The following is a 19019-nucleotide window of genomic DNA, read 5'->3' as shown; positions in this document are numbered from 1 at the left end:
CTCCTCCTCTGTTCCTGTCCTGTTTCCCCTCAAAAAATGCCAATCATTTTGGGTTAAAGGAAAAAATAAAATAAACAAGCTCAGTCACATTTAATCGAGTTACATGTTGATTCTGCTTTCCAATCATCTCGCGACCTTTGGAATTACGGAATCTTGTGACGGCCCCCCACACTCAGTATTAACTTAAAGGGAGGCTACAAGTTTCAAAGTAAGACGCTTTTCAAAGTGGGGGGGGAATTTGCCCCTTACTCCTTCTGTGTTCCGGTGCTTGCCTGACATCTATTGTCACAGAATATCATACAAATGACCTTTAAGCTACAGTCTACCTGCTCTGTAAGTTATTTGGGGAGCAGAGAAATGCAGAGAGAGAACACGGCCAGTCATCAAATCACAAGGAGGAGGAATGAACAGGGGATGATCATCTGTCCAGACAAATCGCTCGTGTTTAATGTTAATTTATATGGACCAATTCAACTTTCTGTCTCTCTCTTGTTCCGTAGTGTGTGCTTCTGTTCTTGATTAAGGAGGTTAAGCGAGTTCACAGATTTAACAAAAGATGGATATCTCCTCGTAAAGACTCATGCGAGTTTATAGTTTATTTGAGGTGAGGGATTTGGGCACCCTCAGCTTCCTCATTGGCACTCCATAGGGGGTATGTTACCATTTACAGTACATTCCCAATGTCATCTGCTGTCGGGGAATATTTCCATTCCAAAACAATCAGGATTTTTATCTTTTTTGTATTTTCTATTAATGTCAATTTAAACTATCTGACTTTACGCCCATATATATTATACTTAAGTATTTATCCCTTTGAAATCTCTGTATGTAGCGGAGCGCTGTTGAAAATGATCCTCAGTGATTCCTGGATTTTGTTGGATAATTTGTTCACACACACATGTGATTTGTGCTTAGAATTTGCTAAAAGCAGAAACTTTTTTGTTTCTTTTTTGTAGATTTTCCTGAAATTTGACTATATCAACATATATCTTAGCTCCGGGGAATAAAAACACATATAATAAAACACGGCTGTCGACATCCCAGTGAACCGGTGCTGTCACTTTCTAGAGGAATGTACCAAGCGTCCTTTTTGTTTTATTTTTAGGTCGCTCCTTTAATAGTGTTAGAGGGTTAATAGGTTTCTTTCAGCGACTAATAAACCAATGAACAAGAACTAAATAAACTCTGTGATATTAGCAGAGAAGAATTGTTGGAACCGTGGGTCGATTATTTATCCGAAATGTTTTTGGAGCCAAGTGGACTCATCGCCATCCTTCTTTCATGTCAGAGCCGGGCAGAAGCTCAGACTTGTTTCACACGAGTGAAGCAGATCCAGCACAATTGGAACCATTCACACCCGATCTGGGTTCTTCTCAGGTTGTCCCCATTCAATTAAGTGTTATTTTCTTGTTGTTTGCGCCCTCAAACTGTTATTTATTCTTGTTTTTCCAGGATTAGCCGTTTGAAAAGAGCAATTCCATGTGATACAAATTGGGATAATGAGAGGCTAAATGACATAACAGGATTGATTGAGTATTAGAAAGCCTTCGGAAAAGCACACCCCTCTGTTATGACAGAACAAGTTTCCATCCACACATTGATCCCAGTTTGCATAAGATAACACAAAGGACCCTATAAACCTGGATAACACGTCGCTAAGATCTTTTCTGGGCAGGTGCTACATCATTTAGTTGAACTGTTGCACCATCATTCTCACCGTGGTCAACCCAACCTGATGCTTCTGCATGTCCCGAGGTCTCGGTTCCAAAATAGAGGTGGACTCAATAGTTATGATTTAGTTTTATTCTGAGATTTACTCAGTATTAATGTTTGGATGGATTCTCATTTGATCAAAATGTCACAACACAGGAAAATACAGATACCGCTGCCAAACTTTTTGGAGTTCTGACCTTTTGCAGCTTGTGTGTCATCAAATTGATTGAGGAGAAAAAAGGGGGGGGATGAGACTTTCCACATGTTTTTTCTATTTGCACAAAACTTCTCCTCATGGTGCAGAAGGAAACATTACTGGGAATCCAAAATCAGGATGATCCCTCATGTGGAGTCAACAAATTACAGATTTAATGAGACAACAAATCCTGCAAAAATCCCATTCCTTCTGAGCTGGGAATACAAAGTGTAACACAGTGGTGCACTGCATTGTGTTGGGCTTGGTCAGGGAGTGGTGTTACACCTGTAACCAGACCCAACGCATATCACTGCAAATCTTCGAAAGGGTCAAAGTGGTTGGATGGTGATCAAAGTGGTATGACTTATTCTTTTTTATCAAAATCTGTTCATGCAGAAACCTGGACACATAAACAATGCTTCTCTTGTGTAAATCCAAATGAGGTATGCACTGTATGCTCCACATGTGATCACCCTTTTTCCTCTGAGCTGTGTGTGTTCTATGTTGATGTCCGTCATCGTGAGTGAGGGCTGATTCGAGAGTCGAGGAGTCGAGGATGCTGAGGTTTGTAGCTTGGATTTATAGCCGTCTTAATATAAAGTGACCTGCCCACTCCGGTCACACCACTGCCTCCAGCTTCCTGCCCCAGCGCGGGTCACTACTGCTCTAATTTTATAAAGGACATGAGCGACAGCACTCGGCAGACACCTTTTGGTCTCAGTCTGTGAACAGACTGCTACGCTGCAGGTAACATTGGTTTTACTACCTTGTCCTTGCTTTCTGGACATATGCTTTTTCTCTTTTATGTCTTTGTGTCTGATTGTTTCAGAGATCTGACTTTATTCCTGTAAAACATCTGCAACGTGATGTTTTAGGTTTAGAGGATTTTTTAAGAGCTTCTTGTGCTGGTTTTGAATTGATTGGCCATCATCTTCCAGACCTAGAAATGTTGAATGATTGACGGAGGTGTACAGATGTTTGAGAGAGGGATAAGAAGGGTTTCTTACGATGTTGTATGAATGGGTGCATGTATTCCGTAGGAAAGTTTTCATAGAAATATAGTGACAGAGGATTCAGAGGTGTCAAATCCATTCATTCATTAATTCTAGCAATATTTCTGCTCCTCAGTTTTATTCTCAAAATACCTGCTTACTTTCTACAGAGATTCTCACGATGACTTAACAGCCAATGTGATTGCAGACATTGAAAGTGTGTCTGATTCAAGGGAAAGAGGAAATAGATTTTTTTAATATTGCTGCATATCTTCAGAGTTTTCACTTGATGCCTTTACATTTGTTCAAACAGGATGGATCTCTGCCAAGATTTGATTTTCAGAAGTTGAATGAAATATCCAACAGGCAACTTTTATTTTATCTTATATAGCCCAAAGAACCTTATCTATACTGACAATGTTTGACCCACTGAAAATTAAAGATAAAAAAAAATGTTCTATGCTTTTTCAGCAGTATACTTGCTGCTTTTCTCTTCTCTTCCATTCATCCCTCATTCTTCTTGCTCTTTCTCAGAGCTGTTTCTTCTTTGAGCCAGTTAAACCAGATTTACAACTCACATGATACACATTCATATTTAAGTTGGAGGTATTGTTGTATGATACTCAATTAAATTTCCAGGGTATCTCAGACGGATTTAATTCTGTACCTCGTACATCATTGCGGTGTCAATTTATCAGACCATGTGATCTGCTGTAGTAATTTCTAATGAAACAATATAATAAGTCATCTCTCCAATTCCAGAAATGCAATCCGAGTTTAGAAAATGTCATGAGATGATTGATCTTGTGCATATTTTGGGAATGTTTCAGTGGAATTATTTTAATGTCATTGCTTTCTTTTCTGTGAGACAGGCCAGACGAGTCAGAGAGGAGATTTTTTTGTCGACATGGCTGAACGCTGCGACTGCACAGAGTGCAAGGAATCCTTATACGGCCAGAAATACATCCTGAAGGAGGAGGACCCGTACTGCACCAAGTGCTACGAGGCACTTTTCTCCCACAACTGTGACGGCTGCCAGACGCTCATTGGCTGCACAAGCAAGGTAATTGTTTTTGATATTCCGGCTCCATATTGACTGAAAGATCTCATTAGAAAATATTGGGGCCATAAAAGAAATAGTCCTGTCTGGGTGTTGAATGTGACATTTCATGTGAAATTGAACGCAGCAGAGGTACTATTCCCATTTTCAACAGTCCTCCTTTCATTTACAACCATTCCCATTCACCTTCCAGGAGCTGTCGTACAAGGAGCGCCACTGGCACAGCGAATGCTTCCTCTGCGTCACGTGCAGCCGATCTCTGGTGGACCGGCCCTTTGCCTCCAAGGATGACATGCTGATGTGCACCGACTGCTACAGCAACAAGTACTCTGCCAAGTGCAACATGTGCTTGAACACCATCATGCCAGGTGAGGAGAGAACAGAGGGAACTGCAAGGTTAGAGCATCTGGAATAATGGTGGACCATCCGAGGGGATTTATATATGTACACATTTGGTTACAAAGACTTTTTAAGACTTTGTCATATGTAGTCCAAACAAGATACTACGGTCGCCTTCACATCTTACAGTAAAAAGTTATATTTTCTAGGTCACAGCTGTAACAGAAGAAGCTCATAAAATGTTACTGAGATAGTTGTAAGATATAAGAAAGATTTTCTGCAGGAAGAGACCAAAATTTATGAGATGGTGAATATGTAACGATGGCTATTCTGCAAAGCATTTGCCAAGACTTTATTACAGGTAAAAGCAGCACATCAGCAGCACATGAACAGTTTTTGCTGACATTCAGGTTTCATTGGAATAAGGGAGAGAACCATTTGATAATGTGACAACCATCTTCCTCCCCTCACCAGGATCTAAGAAGATGGAGCACAAGGGCAACAGTTGGCACGAGACCTGCTTCTCCTGCAACCGCTGCCAGCAGCCCATCGGCACCAGGAGCTTCGTGCAGAAGGACGCCAGCAACTACTGCCTGCCCTGCTACGAGAAGCTGTTCGCTCTGCAGTGCGTCCACTGCAAGAAGGTACAGCGACGGCTCACTATGACTCACACTCTCACTGCTCACATGAAGCTCCGGCTGCATGTATGTTTTTCAACCAACTCCAGTGGCTGACAATTGAAGTAGATGCTAAATCAGAACATTTCTGCAAGTGCAACATGGTTTTGTTGTTGTTTTTTTTCTTCATTTCCTACATTTCCATCCAAAAATTTTAAAACTGCCTTGCCTATCATGTCCCTCACTTCCAGCCCATCACCACTGGAGGAGTGAACTACCACGACCAGCCGTGGCATAAGGAGTGCTTCGTCTGCATCGGCTGCAAACACCAGCTGGCCGGCCAGCGCTTCACCTCCCGGGACGACTTCACCTACTGCCTGGACTGCTTCTGCAACCTGTTTGCCAAGAAATGTGCCTACTGCACCGACCCCATTAGCGGTAAAGCCTCACCTGCGGTTGTGTCCCATGTCTCTTTATTATACTATCTCTTACTGATTCAGTCATTTATAGTGGATTTAATTCTGAGCCGGTGTAAGTGCTGCATGGATCAAGGTTTAGACAAGAAACACTCATTTGAATTGCCTCTCTCTGGCTAAATCTGGACTTTGAATGGCATTAACCTTGAGGTAAAACAGTCCACACTCCAAATTCCCAGGTTTAACATCATTACTGACTAGTTTGCTAGACTTACTGACGCTCCTGCAGAGCCACAGATACAGTTATACAAATGTTTTCCAGAGGCCTGTGTACAGGTCCAATCAGGACTAAACTGAAACCTGTGTGAACCTGAACAGAGACTGCAATTGTAAGAACGAGGGAAATAACAGTGCTGTGTAACTGCTGCATGCCTTAAGTCATCTGACACTAATGATAAGCCAAATGTTTTCAGGTGAGCTGCCTTTGAAACAGGATAAAATGAGTTAAAAGTGCACGTAGAAAAGTGCAGATTAATGACACTGCACCGTCCTGCGATCACATGCTTCCCTCTGCATCCTGTGTATCCAATCACCATCAATTACAGGATTATTGAATTACGGAAATCATGAGACTCTCCGCTTTTGTCGCAGGCCTCGGCGGGAGCAAGTACATCTCGTTCGAGCTGCGCCAGTGGCACACCAAGTGCTTCAACTGCAAGAAGTGCAGCGTGTCCCTGGTGGGCCGGGGTTTCCTGACGAGCAAAGACGACGTCCTGTGCCCCGACTGCGGCAAGGACCTCTGAGTGAACTCGGGAGCTGGAGGAGCCAATCAGAGAGCATCAGTGCTATTCTCCTAACCTGCTCTTTGTTGCCTTATCTTGCATCATTTAGTGGTTTCTCACACATTAACCAGTTCCTGCTGCTGAGTGTGTTTTCTGCATGCGCTGATGATCCTGTGTTTTATATTAATCAGTTGAAGCCTTTATTCCAAAATGCAGTTTTTCCTGTTTGATTAGTTTCTTCAAATCTTTCAATTGTATATCCTCGTTTGGAATGAAAGTTTATAAGTGGCATAACAACAGCCAATATTGATAGATACTAAGAGCTTAATAAAAGCTCCTAAAAATGTTTAATTGATGGCACAGTGGTATCAATTTCTCTTAACAAAGTCGATTACTAATCCAGTTTCTTCTAACTTCATACATTCTTAGAATCTAATATACTAGGCACAATAAAGATTTTTTGATTTGATGAACGCACCTCTCGCTCGATGATTTGATTTCTTGCTGAAACAGAAACCTTCTCCTACGTCGGAGATAATGAGGACATTGTGCATGTATATATCATGAGTTGTTGGCAAAACTATGAACACAAAACTTAGGTTATAAGTATTTTATCAGTGCTTTCGTGATCAGTTGTAAGGCTTTAATAACAACTTGCTTTGGGTTGTCAAACTGCAAGCTTTTGGATTATAATACAACTACATGGTGGTATAAATATGACAGAAGGCCTAAATGGTCATGGGTTTTTCTCACTGATTAACAAGCCACCAAGTCTGCAGTTCTACGTGTCCCAAAAAGAGGGATTGTATCAATTATTCTACAGTTTTAATGTTTAATAAGATGTTTTAAATAATCCACTTTCGTCAATTGCCAAAAGTTGCTCTTAATAATGGCTTATAACTTATTTATGAAGCTTGAATATATTATTTATTATCTTTTAATAAACCCATAGGACACAAGTCAAAAACAGTGCTCACCTTCGAGCATTTGCACATTTTCTTTCAAATCTACTGAAGCAGTAAAAATATATATATAAATGACTAGTTATTCTCGAATAAAGATTTAATATGAAAAAATAAAGACCCAGACCACTGGTATCTGTTGCGGTTTCAAGCATCAACATTAATCATAACTAATCATGCACAAATAAAGATTTAATGTGAAGAAATAAAGACTCATACCAATAAGTTTCATGCACGAGTAAAGATTTAATATGAAGAAATAAAGACCCAGACCACTAACTTCATTATTAATATTGCTGCTGGAAACAGCATCAATTCTTAATAGCCGCCTGACCATGTTGGATACTGTCCACTGACAACTGATATTAATATTCAGCTCCATCCTGTCAAAAGCTGTAGTCAGGAAAGTGTACTTTGAGTATTACAGTAGATGTATTACAAGTAAATATTAAATATTTGGCCATGAAAAGAAGTAACACGAAGTAAAATAGCTCATATTATATTATATTATGGTACCAATGGGCAAAGATCGTCTCTTGTATCAGTAACTGGAGGAATAATACAAGAGCTCCCACTCTGCCCAATTTCAAGATATGACCTCCCTCCCACTGTGGAGATTAAAAAACACCAAATCTAAATTTCGTCTGTTAGCAGTCATCACTGTTCGGAGACGATCTTTGGTTAGCGTACCGGATGTGGGCAGCAGGTGCCACCGGAAGTGTGCTCGTCCATCCCTGCCTGCAGAGAAGAAGAAGCTAGCGGCTCTGAATTGGCAAAAAACCCATTGATTCCTCGCAACAGAAGAGAATTCACTGAAAATGTAAGACGGGTTCCTTGTATTTTCACTCTTGAATCCTCGCCTGTTCATCTTGATATTTGCCTCGTCACGGTGCAGAACCAGGGAACCGCCTTAGAGCCACTGCGGCAGCTAAAATAGGCGGCTAGCTAGGTTAGCATGGCTTTGTTAGCCACATTGCTAACCAGAACTCCCACCGCTGAGGAGACGAGAGGAAGATGCTGGTGGGGTGTTTCTGTTCAAATAGACAGCGTGTGTTCGTGTAAATATATCGACATTATGTTTATAGACAAACTATAATTTAACACGTATCTGTTTTTAAATGCTCCCTCTGCAAAGATGTGCAAAATCTGGGTGATGTCTGCAAGTGGTTTGCTCTTATATTTATAGTTTCTGTCACTCGTGCATCGGCTAGACTTGGTTTTATCTGCTTTGGATTCTTTTATTTATTTATCTGCAGCATCTTTATCTGCAGCTCGGTCGATAGGAGATCGCAGACAGGCCTCTGGGTTTGGCCAAGGCCAGACTCCGATAGAAAAAGGGATGATCCAAGATGTGGGATCCTCTGTACAGCAAAGGATCCCCCCCCACCCCACCCCACCCCGAATAGTTTATTCTCTTCACTTCTCAGTCATCTCTGGTGGAAAAAGAAATTCACTGAAAAATAGTTTATTTCTTTTCTGCAACATGTGGTATTTTCTATTTTTGATATATATTTGAAAAATATATCTAAAAACGCTTGACATGATCTTGATTAGTGATTTTTAATATGTTAGACATCATTATTATTGCTTAATAGTTGGAGTATTTTGTGTCCACAGCTGAAATGAGCACCGCCCTGCCCAACCACAGAAAGACCAAGCCTGGAGGTAAGTCCTCTCTCTTTAAGGTTTAGAGACAGCATGTATAATATGTCAACAATGCCATTAGACAATTCAACCCTACACATATACTGATGCATTTAAAGCCGTTGTGGCTCCATCACCTGTGATACTTGTAAAAAAAACTGTAAAACTACGATATTTCTTATAGAAAAACATCAGAACCATAAAGTACTTGCTGTGTACTGTGGATAACTTTGCTTACAAATGGAGCCACGTACACTAGCAAAGCAAGCAGGTGTAATTCCCAGTTGGTTGCAGGCATAAAGCCCGGGCCCGTAACCAGCGGCGCGTCTGGGCCGACCTCCCAGATCCCCGGTCTGTCCCAGAGTGCTGATGAAAGCACTCCGGCCGAGAGGTCCAGCGGACGCCGAGTCGGGATATTTGCCTCCGACTCGGAGTACGTCAAGCTTGCAAAGCAGGGAGGACACAAAGGTAAAGGATACTTAATACTTTGAATTAGTAAATTTCAATTATTACCTTGTGCATTGGCTTTTATAGTTTCTTAAATGTTCATAATTGCTGTGTTTTTATACATCTTTTTAATATTGTTTTCCCCCTACAGGGCTGTTGAGTCATGATAATGATTGTGAGGAAAATCCGGTGAGGGCCTACAATCCAGCCAGCTGGTTTGGAGACAATGAGACAAAGAAGTAAGAAGACACTGAAATAAGCAAGTGATGAGGATGTGTCGTCTCATGTTCAGACGATGGGTTTGTGCCGTAGAATGAGAGCTTAAGTGTTTGTTCAATAAAAACTAGTCATCGAGGAGAAGACATGAAATTGATTGTCTGACGATCTCTCTTTTTCTCACGAGCCAGCTGGAGTTGTAAAAATGCTTCTCGATGCATCTTGATGCAGCGTAGAGCACTTTAAGACGTTTCCCACCGAAGCAGTAAATTCACACCGTGTGTCACCGTGGTTTTGTGCTTACAGTGGAAGCAAAGCAACGTCTCCCGACAGCCAGATGAAGGGGGGCAGCCTGCCTCTGGCTGCACCGTTTGGCACTGATAACAGTTCGTCCTGGGAGAGAGAGGCTGATAGCTTTTCCAATGATAAAGATAAGGTGAATGGACCAAAGTAGCCACCCCCCCAACATGGCCGCCATGCCAATATCCTCCATCTTTTATTAATTTAGTTTTTAACCATCACCTCTCCTTTTATTTTCACATTATTTTTGCTCCATCGCTGCATCTGCATTTTCGTTAAATTTCATTTGAGTTCAATGCTCTGCTGTGGCTGTCCGGTTATTTTGGGTTAATATAGATTTAACTTTCAGGTAAGTGATGCTTTGAAGGAACTGATAAAACAAGGCATTTATTTAAGGAACTATCATTTAAAGCCTCTAAAGTTTCTCTTTTATATAAAAACAGATTCATTCCCTTAATATTTTGCATATGTCTTGCATAAGAAGCTTTTCCAAGAAGCAGTAGCACGTCAAATGTAGATTTTGCAAACCATGATTGCAAATCTAGTGCAGTATAAGAACGTTTACATGAGAAAATAATATATGAAAAGCACCAATATTTGCCTTTTGAAGAAAATAAAACCTGGATACAGCATATTTATCAAATGTTAAAGGGTAAAACACATGATGTAAATGATTTGTTGATGTTGGTGCTTGAGAGCAAAGTGAGAGAATTGAATTCATGTTGTTTGTTGCTGTTTTGGTTTAAACAGTTTCTTCACTCATCTTCATTGCATGACTCATTTCCCCTGAAGTTCTCCTTCTCCCCCTCATCATCTCTCATCATCTGCTGTATCACTTCGATATTGTTTTTATTTAACCTAAATATTTGACAGAGTGACTCGGTCTGGCTGTGATTCTGCAGCTTAAAGATTCGAATTGCCCTCTTGTGAATTTGTTGTTTAACAATGACAGTTTTGTTAACGCTCTCATCCTGCAGATGTCTCCTGATGATGCTGCCGATGAGTTGGAGGATCTGTCCTTAGGCGGCATTCACAAGAAAACGTGAGTTAATCTGTTATTGTCCATCTTTGAACAATGTGCCACCAAAAATTAAACTTCCTATCTTGATTTACATTTATTCTTTGGTAATTTGTTCACCTAAGGGCAAAGTAAAAACCTCGGACACGCGTATACAGTTTGAGTGAAGTCACAGTGACGGTGCTGTCTCCTGTCGCCTATTCAGGTGTCATACTAAGGGGGCTCCGCCAGTCAGCATGACCAAGCTGCTGAGTCATGGTTATGTGGAGCAGAAGAAGTCTCCCAATGATGACGATGCCTCAAGTACGTGTACTGGCTCAAGAGAAGAGATGATTTGCTCGCCAATCCTATCGTGCAAATAACACACACATGAGAATTACCTGAAAATGTTTTAAAATAAATTGTTAATACACAGTTTTATCTTCCTTAAACATTTTAAAAGCCACCAATCAAACATATTTAACACCATTTTGCCTCTTAAGGCTCAATCTACTTGATGCTCATATTAATAAGAAACACAAGAAATGACTCCAATGTGCACAAGTTGGATGTTTGATCATAGAAAGAAACGTTTTAAATATAGGATATTGAATTTATTTTTGCTTCAAATGTTGATTTGTTGATCTGTTTGTTTTGCTTTCTAGGTGTGACCTCAGAACAGACCAGCACCATCGCGACGGAGGACGCGGACGTGGACGATCTGGAGTAGTGTGCACAGGTCCTCACCTTGAGGGAGAAGGGGGGGGTGTCGTCCTAACACTGGTTCATGGGATCGCAAACCCACGAACACGCCACTCCGCCCGTCACGGATTCACTCACGTTAATTGTACATCCACTGACTCTTAGGTTTTGTACTCATGTTTATGCAAAAGGTACCGTCCTATATGTTTTGCTTTAATTTATAAAAAAGGAACTCACACAGGTGTCGTTGAGTAGACGTGTCGGTGCTCGCAGTATACTTTTCCGTTCAGTGTTGTCGTTTCTCGGTTTGAAAGACGAGTCGTGCACAGGGCAGGAAACTAACATTTTGGTTCTGTTATTTTACCAGCTAGTTAAATTTTTAGAACTTAAAGCACGGGACAGCCTCACCCGCTTAATTCTAGACTCTCGTGCGTTTTGCCGGTGGCTGTTGTTAGTTTCCCTCCCTGGTTGTATGAAGTTCGAGTTAGTGAATTTGTATGAAGTGTTTGTGCTAATGAATTGTGGTGCCAGTGACGTGAAACATATTTTGTTTTGATCAAGGGCTCCGGCTTTATGAAGGCATGTCCGCGGTATGCGTGTTTTCGGCTGCGGCGGTGGACATGATCATTCATTGAGACCGCACCCCCGCAGCCATGACCACATGCCAAAGGGCGTACTGATGGCGAAAGCCGCCGCGGTTTGTGTGGTTGAAAAAGGTCCAAACATGATTTTTAGGTTGCTGCTCTGCAGAAGGTTGCTCTTCTCTTCTTTTCCCCAAAAATCTTGTTTTTTTTTTTTAATAGTGAAACATGCAAGAGCATAATCTTTTTGTGCAAGCTGCGTTTTTGTGAATCCTTCTTGTCCCCCTCCCCCCAAAAACAAGTGCATTCAAAAGCGAATGCATCTGGAAAAAAAGGAACAAATTGCTCGAATAACTCAAGTGACGTTTGCCAGTTCCAATAAGAAAAACCAGCAGGTGCTGCAAATTAAATTCTCTCATCAGTGCCTATAAATTAAGACGCTCATCAGTAAGTCAAGAACTGTGCCAAGTGCTGGATGCTGGTCCAGATATGTCAGACGCTTGCCAACGATAGAATTAGATATGTTGCGTACTGCATGTTTAAAACTTCGCAGTTTCCCACAGCCTAGCGCAACAAGGGATAAAACATTCTGGGAAGTTGTCGGAAAGAAACCGCCTTCTGCAGGCCCACGACCCGAAAACCCATCCCAGTGTAATTCCCTGTGAAGATTAGAGGAGGTTTTTGAAAAAGTGAGTTCTGAACATGCCAACCAAGCAGTTTTTTCCCTGCTCACATGCAGTGTTTTGACCTAGTAGACACCAGTAGGAGAAGTTAGTTGGTGCACAGCCTGGTCCCAGCAAACCCTCCCCCGATAAACTTCTATTCTTTTCAGATTAGAGAGTTTAATTAAAGCTGCATCATTATTTTTTTTTTGCATATTTAAACAAAGCCAAGCACGGGTAAATCTGAGCACTGCAGCAGCTGCGTGGGTACGATTCCAGCCCGGACTGTTCGCTGCATGTCATCTTCAGTCTCTTGTTTCCTGCTTTTCCACTGTCACTACCATAATAAAGAAATAAAAAAAACAACAAAAGATACTTCACAACCAAACTTTGCAGCAGTGAAAAATACATTTCCTGGTGTTTTGAGAGATGACACTAGAGTTTGTGGTTTGATTCGTGCCATAGTCCTCACACCTTTCCCTTGTTTCCTGTCTGTCTCTGTCCTTTAAACTTTCAATGAGAATGCAAACATACGCCGAGCATAAGGGTGCATAAAACTCCTAAATAAAAAGCCAAATTCAAGAAAAAGGCCTTAAATTAACATACCTGTAAAATAAAACACTAAGGAATAATGGTCTCCACACCAATATAAGCGAGTTTATTTTAGTCGAGAAATAGATCCTGGGAAATATGGTCTGAACACGGAGTTAGCATCAGTCTTATATGTTTATTAGTAGTAAGATTAGTGACTGAAATAGAAACAATAAATTCTACGGAGAATTTAAATGCCACATAAATCAAAAGGAAGACCAGGATGCATGAACAATCGTTAATTTGTGTTTATTGCCAAGATAATTGCAAGAAGGAAATGGCAAATAATAGGATATGCATCTTCAGTATCTGCAGGTCTTAAAAGGCCCTGAATTTACTTTCCTTCAGAGCACATTTAAAAAGAGTCTTAAATATTTCCTGTTGTCTACTGACGGCTGTCGTTTTTAGTTGTTTAAATCTTTCTGGCAGCCAGGAGATGTTGTGTATCTTATTTTTTGTGAAGCACCTTCACAACTTGCCGCCGACACTCACTACTGCTGCTACAGTAGCGAGGAGGTTCATCATCTCCTCAAGGGCATGCGCCAGTTTTTTGGCAAAACGTGAATAATTTAATCGTTTCAAAGGGTTGTTCCAATTTTAGGTTCGGTTTCCTTGAATAAGATCAACTATAGCAGGAGGAATTGTAGTTACACTCTGCTGAAAACGGTGCAATATAAAGGTACTGATAATCATTCCCCCTGGTTATTAATATTTGCGCTGTATTACTGAAATACGAATTAAATTTGGTTAAGTGTGCTTCTGAAAACTTCTTAAAAAGTATTAAATGAGTTGTTGGACCCTACCGAGACCTCTGGAGACAGAAATGTGGCTTTTGAAACACTTTGACCTTTTCTGTTACTGAAAAATTAATAGAGGTCAAAGCGGTCAAGTAAATCTAACCCCCAAACTTTGAAGTTTGATGTGAAACCCTACCCTCCTCCTCAGTGTCTCCAACTCCTCCTCGGCTGCTTGCTTGTGCGATTGCAATTTGATTGACAGTTTGGCCTTGAGTCATCTAACGGTTCTTTTTGAAAAGTAGCTCCGAAAACCGAGGCGCGACACTAAAACTCCTAATCCTGCCGGGACGTTTGTCTGGTGAATGAAACGCTCTTAAATTGAAAAGGACGGGGGATGTATTTGGGTTTGAGACTTTAAGCTCTGAAGTTTGTCCCGATAAATCCAAACCAATTCACTGGGCGCGTCTCGAAATGATGCCGCAGAAACACACTCGTTGGAAACGGTTTTAGTTGATGTCATGTTCACACAATATATTTAAGCAGCGATGCATAACTCATCTGTATTATCTGTAGTATTCAAAAAAGTGTTGTTCTAAAACTATAGACGCTTTACTGTGCTTAGTGACACTAGATATTATTTAGGAGTACCACGAATGGAGAATGTATCCTCTTTGGTTATTGTTTGTTTCAAAGAACGGGTTTATTCCTATTAAACTGTTTAAATCTTCACGTACAGTATTTCTGTTTTAGAACTTAATCCTCCTCCTGTGAGTTGGTGCTGTTATCAGTTTATAAACCAGTAGTGGGAACCTTTTATCGGCTTAACTTTGCAAAGTCCTCCCCTGAAGTCTCATAAGTCTTTTACCTGCAAGTGTTAAAACTCTCCTCTACCAGAGAGAGAAGATTGTGTTCGTAGTGAGAAACTAAATCCACCAGATGCACCTCAATGTAAGACCAAGCTCAATATGATGACTGCACACAAGACTCTATATTATCGTTTGAATAAATGGGCATGTGCACGTGAATGTTTCCTGTTTTTTCTACAACATGAGGGAACGTGTTACTCAGTCGTAGAGGAAGTTGTACCTTCTAGCCTGAAGCTACTTTATGTAAATTCTGGGATATTTCTCTACAGAAAAAAAATAAAACGTTAACTCCAAGCTGAGGCACATCATTATCATATTATCAGGCTAAGGAACGAGCCGGATTTCTTCAGGAAAACTAAGTTAAGAGTGAATTAAATTTCAAAATCAGATCAAGGCTTCAAATGTAATCGAAAGTGAACAGTAATGTTACAGTTTAAGCAATAACAGAATTCCCATAAAGGGTCAGTTCACTCAAATTACTACCTTGAATTGGTAATTCAAATGTATGAGTAAAATAAAATAGTCGTCAATTATGCAACTAATCGTTTTTGTGAATTGGTGTCAAATTTCTGATTGTTAGTGTCAAAACTTTGACTTGTTTGGCCTAAAAAGCCTTTATCTATATAAACATACCTCTCTCAACTTTTATCTGCAAAATGACAAACTTTAAACAACTTTATAAATAAACAGATTACAATTGTTCACTCCACGTTATGTTTGCAGGTATGTTTACCTAGTGTCTCATCATTTTGGCTCAACATCCTTAGTTTCTTTGTAATAATTCCAAACTTAAAACAAAAAAAACTTGGCACAAGTGCGCTTGCGTGCGTTTGAAACCATTTCCACTGAAGTAGATGTGCCACCTGAACTCTGCTGTCACATCACCCATCGGGAATCCCATAAGGATCAGTGAGGCTCTTCAGCAGTGTCGAGCACGAGCACGCACACACACACACACGCACGCCGCTGCAGGCTGCATCCTCTCCCTCCAGCTGCAGCTCCTGTGCATCGGCGGATGATCGATTCCTGTATCTTGGAGGGGGGGGGGGCAGAGAAAAATAACAATCCACAGCCGCATGGTGACGTCACGCCGCTGAAAGGTAATCGTGGCTGGGCGTGTTGGTTGATGGGGTGGGGGGGGGGGGGGGAGATGTGGTCGGGTGCCGCGCGGACGCCAGGGGTAGATGGGTGCATTGAACCCCCCCCCCCCTCCTCCTCCTCCCCCTCCTCCTCCTCCTCCCGCTCCTCCTCCTCCTCCTCCTCCTCCTCCTGCTCCTGCTCCTCCTCCTCCTCCGCGCGCACACGAGGAAAATAAACACCCCGGGTTGCGCGATCTAGTCTTGCTGCGCGACGCGTGCGTGTGGACGTGCACGCGGCTGTTCGGGGCTGTTTGTTTGTGTTGACTCGTCGCGTGTGTGTGTGGGGGGGTGGGGGGGAGGGAGTGCAGCGGCTGTCACGGCAGCGTGCGGGGGGGGGCAGGCGGAGGATGGACGCGTAACGGGACGGATCCATCCAGCTGTGGAACTGCAGCTTCCGACGGCAACATCTGGCCCCGGTGAGTCGCGGCTCGGCTCCTCGTCCGGTTCGAGTCCCGCTGCTCTCTCTCTCTCTCTCCAGCCCCGTGAGTCCATGTGTGCCCTCGTCCTTGACTGACAGGCTGCTCGCTGCGGGTGACCTGTGATGGAGGCTGTGTGTGTGTGATGGAGAGAATGGACTTGACGTGCTGGGCAATGCATTCCGTGCACGGTGCATGCAAACCTGCGTATGCAATGCATGAGCTATTTCTGTTACTACTGTTTGTGCCAGTGCATGCATGACTGGGGGGGTTAAACCCTTCAGGAGATTCATTATATGCATGTGTATATATCTATATATATATGCATGTGAAGGCGGTGGACTAGTGGCAGAAACTTGGACTATGGGCAGAAAAGGTCTCTGGTTCGTCTCCTGTCCAAAAAGGATCCAAGAGGATTCTCCCTACCCTGTCTAGTGCCCCTGAGCAAGGCACCTTACTCCCCCAACATCTGCTCCCCGGGCGCCGTACATGGCTGCTCACTGCTCTGTGTGTCCTGCACCAGATGGGTTAAAAGCAGAGGTTAAATTTCCCTCCTTGCATGAGTGTGCGTGTGCATGTCTGTGCATGTGTTTGGGACAAATAAATGTATCTTATCTATAAAAAGGGAAAGCACAATAATCTTTTCATTGAGCCTCCTTATGAATCCCTATGGAAATCAATACTACAGGCGCACGTGAGTCTCCTTATAGGAATATTCTAGCGCTATAGGAAGGTCACAGGGGTGTAAGAGAGCTTTAAAAACAATATCTCCCAGTTTAAGGTCAAAGTGAATCCGTGCTGGATTATCATAGTGGGTGAAACCCAGTATGGTCACAGCATGGTAAACACTGATAGCTCCCTGTGATTCTCTGTGCATGGTTTCTGTTCCTTGTCCACATCCTGACCCGCTTGTAGTCCTTCTGCAGGGTCAGAGAGGGCGCCTCTGCAGCCAGCCGGCCCCTAACTGTCGCGGGGGGGAAGAGGTGGAGGCGATGGAGGAGGGGGACGCGGAGGGAGAAGGGCCCATGGCGGTCAGAGAGGGGCCGGGCGACCGCGGCCTCCCGCCGGACGCCAGCACCACGACCACCACCACCACCCTCCTGGCGTCTGTCAAAGAGCAGGTAAGGAGCCACCTCTCCTTCTCTCCCTCTCCTCTGATCTGAGCTGCTGATTCCCGTGGCTGCTCTCTCTATCTTCTCTCAGAATCAAGGATCTTATCTTGTGCAGGATGTAATCCACGTGTCCCGCTCTCCCTGAGACCCCACTGCACTCCAACACCTGTCTAATTTACGAGGCTACATCCCCAAGGGCAGGTGGGGAAGGTTGCGAACCACAGATAAAAAAGATTTGCAGGGCTGCATTTGTAAAACGTGCCTTGTACCAAGCTGCATGTTATATTTACGGTATTTAAAACTTTCAATATGCAATATGAAATGAGCAATTGCTGCGAATGAGTCCAAATAGCACTCGGCCATCATGAGACAAAGGGTGCGAGACCCCCTGATGTCTCTGTGGTGTCTCCGTACTCCCCCCTGTCATCATTCCGTGGTCATGTTCAGCCTTGCTGCGCCTGCTTGGCATCTCTTTGTAGTCATTTTTAGATCGAAGCCTGTGACTCACCCAAATTTACCGAGCAAATCCGAGTATTATCTCCAGATGAGACCAAAAAATGCGAAATTGTGGCCACGCTGGATTTGCAGAGAGACGACTTGCAGCCGATCACATGAGGTCACCAGATTGTTTTTATCATCCCTGCGTGAATGGAGTTCTATATGAACTGACAGCGCCTGTTATCAGAGTGTGACTCAGTTCTTGTTTATCACACATTCCAGTTGCAGTTTGTCGTCTTCTGGTTCTGATTAAACCGAAGCACCCCCCCCCCCCAAAAAAATATGTTCTCTGTAGATTCTGTCTTCTACAGTAACACGCTGTAAAGTTAAATTAATGCCTCAGAAACACTGACACATTGGATTGGAGCGTGAAACGTTGATATGAACTAACAGCCAGAGATGTTTTCTGCCAGAAACTTTTTTGGTTATTGAGGCCAGAGACACCCGCAGCCTCCGTCGCTGTTATTTTTATGTTTCTTGTTTTTCTCACGGTCTGTATGTTCCCCCTGTTCTCATTAATGCCTGGACAGCGGCCATGTTCTCAACTTAGTCTCCCTGTGTGTGCCTCCAAATCAGGTGCACGGCTATTTAAAGAAAGAAGACTCTGACTTTTGAAATCTGCAATTTCTTTTCTGCAAATGGACACTGGTGACACACGGTCTCCGCTGGTGTGAAACTAAGGGAAGGGTCTTTTCGGCTTCCTTGATTTCTGCCGTGGTTCCTCTGTCAACCCCTCGATCGCCCCTCGCTGCCTCGGAGTCTCTCTCTGCAGCTGGAAACGTTTCTCATCTCACCTGTGTGCGTGACTGACGCATCGGTTTCCTGCAGATGCAGTGTGCTGCAGAGCAGGAGTTGCAGTTGCTGGATGTGTTTGTTGCTTGGCGGTCTGCTTTCCTCCTCGTGATGGAAACACACAGAGCTGTAGAGCGTTCATGCAGAAGCGGATTCTTTAAACATCTGTATGTTTTTCCCATCAATCATTATTGCTAGGAGCTCCTTGCACGTAGTTTTCCATGATTGATCTGCATGTTCTC

General features: G+C 42.7%; 3 protein-coding genes across 3 annotated transcripts in view; all 3 read left to right on the top strand.

Moving 5' to 3' along the window:
• The first annotated feature begins 3452 nt into the window (after positions 1–3452).
• Positions 3453–6487, top strand: LOC132996753 (four and a half LIM domains protein 2-like). Its single transcript, XM_061067105.1, has 5 exons — positions 3453–3964; positions 4155–4329; positions 4775–4944; positions 5169–5355; positions 5985–6487. The coding sequence occupies exons 1-5, from the start codon at positions 3809–3811 to the stop codon at positions 6134–6136; spliced, it is 840 nt and encodes a 279-aa protein (XP_060923088.1). The 5' UTR covers positions 3453–3808; the 3' UTR covers positions 6137–6487.
• A 1319-nt stretch (positions 6488–7806) lies between these two features.
• On the top strand, positions 7807–14979 carry c23h7orf57 (chromosome 23 C7orf57 homolog). The gene is made up of 8 exons (XM_061067217.1): positions 7807–7897; positions 8695–8742; positions 9016–9189; positions 9320–9407; positions 9691–9820; positions 10662–10726; positions 10908–11005; positions 11347–14979. The coding sequence occupies exons 2-8, from the start codon at positions 8700–8702 to the stop codon at positions 11409–11411; spliced, it is 663 nt and encodes a 220-aa protein (XP_060923200.1). The 5' UTR covers positions 7807–7897; positions 8695–8699; the 3' UTR covers positions 11412–14979.
• A 2388-nt stretch (positions 14980–17367) lies between these two features.
• LOC132996695 (plakophilin-4-like) overlaps positions 17368–19019 on the top strand; it is a 31519-nt gene continuing 29867 nt past the window's right edge. The window contains exon 1 of the mRNA XM_061067028.1: positions 17368–17496. Coding sequence (XP_060923011.1) covers positions 17368–17496 — 129 coding nt within the window. The remainder of the gene's footprint in view (positions 17497–19019) is intronic.

This window comes from Limanda limanda, chromosome 23 (assembly GCF_963576545.1).
Source record: "Limanda limanda chromosome 23, fLimLim1.1, whole genome shotgun sequence".
Classification (NCBI taxonomy): Eukaryota; Metazoa; Chordata; class Actinopteri; order Pleuronectiformes; family Pleuronectidae; genus Limanda; species Limanda limanda.
The sequence above is the reverse complement of the archived record's forward strand: the minus strand, read 5'-3'. Positions and strand labels throughout refer to the sequence as shown.

Coding starts and splice junctions, on each gene's coding strand:
- LOC132996753 (XM_061067105.1), top strand. CDS start 3,809: ATGGCTGAACGCTGCGACTGCACAGAGTGCAAGGAATCCTTATACGGC. Junction 4,330..4,774: donor CTTGAACACCATCATGCCAG/GTGAGGAGAGAA, acceptor TCCCCTCACCAG/GATCTAAGAAGATGGAGCAC. Junction 5,356..5,984: donor CTGCACCGACCCCATTAGCG/GTAAAGCCTCAC, acceptor CTTTTGTCGCAG/GCCTCGGCGGGAGCAAGTAC.
- c23h7orf57 (XM_061067217.1), top strand. CDS start 8,700: ATGAGCACCGCCCTGCCCAACCACAGAAAGACCAAGCCTGGAG. Junction 8,743..9,015: donor CAGAAAGACCAAGCCTGGAG/GTAAGTCCTCTC, acceptor AGTTGGTTGCAG/GCATAAAGCCCGGGCCCGTA. Junction 11,006..11,346: donor CAATGATGACGATGCCTCAA/GTACGTGTACTG, acceptor TTTGCTTTCTAG/GTGTGACCTCAGAACAGACC.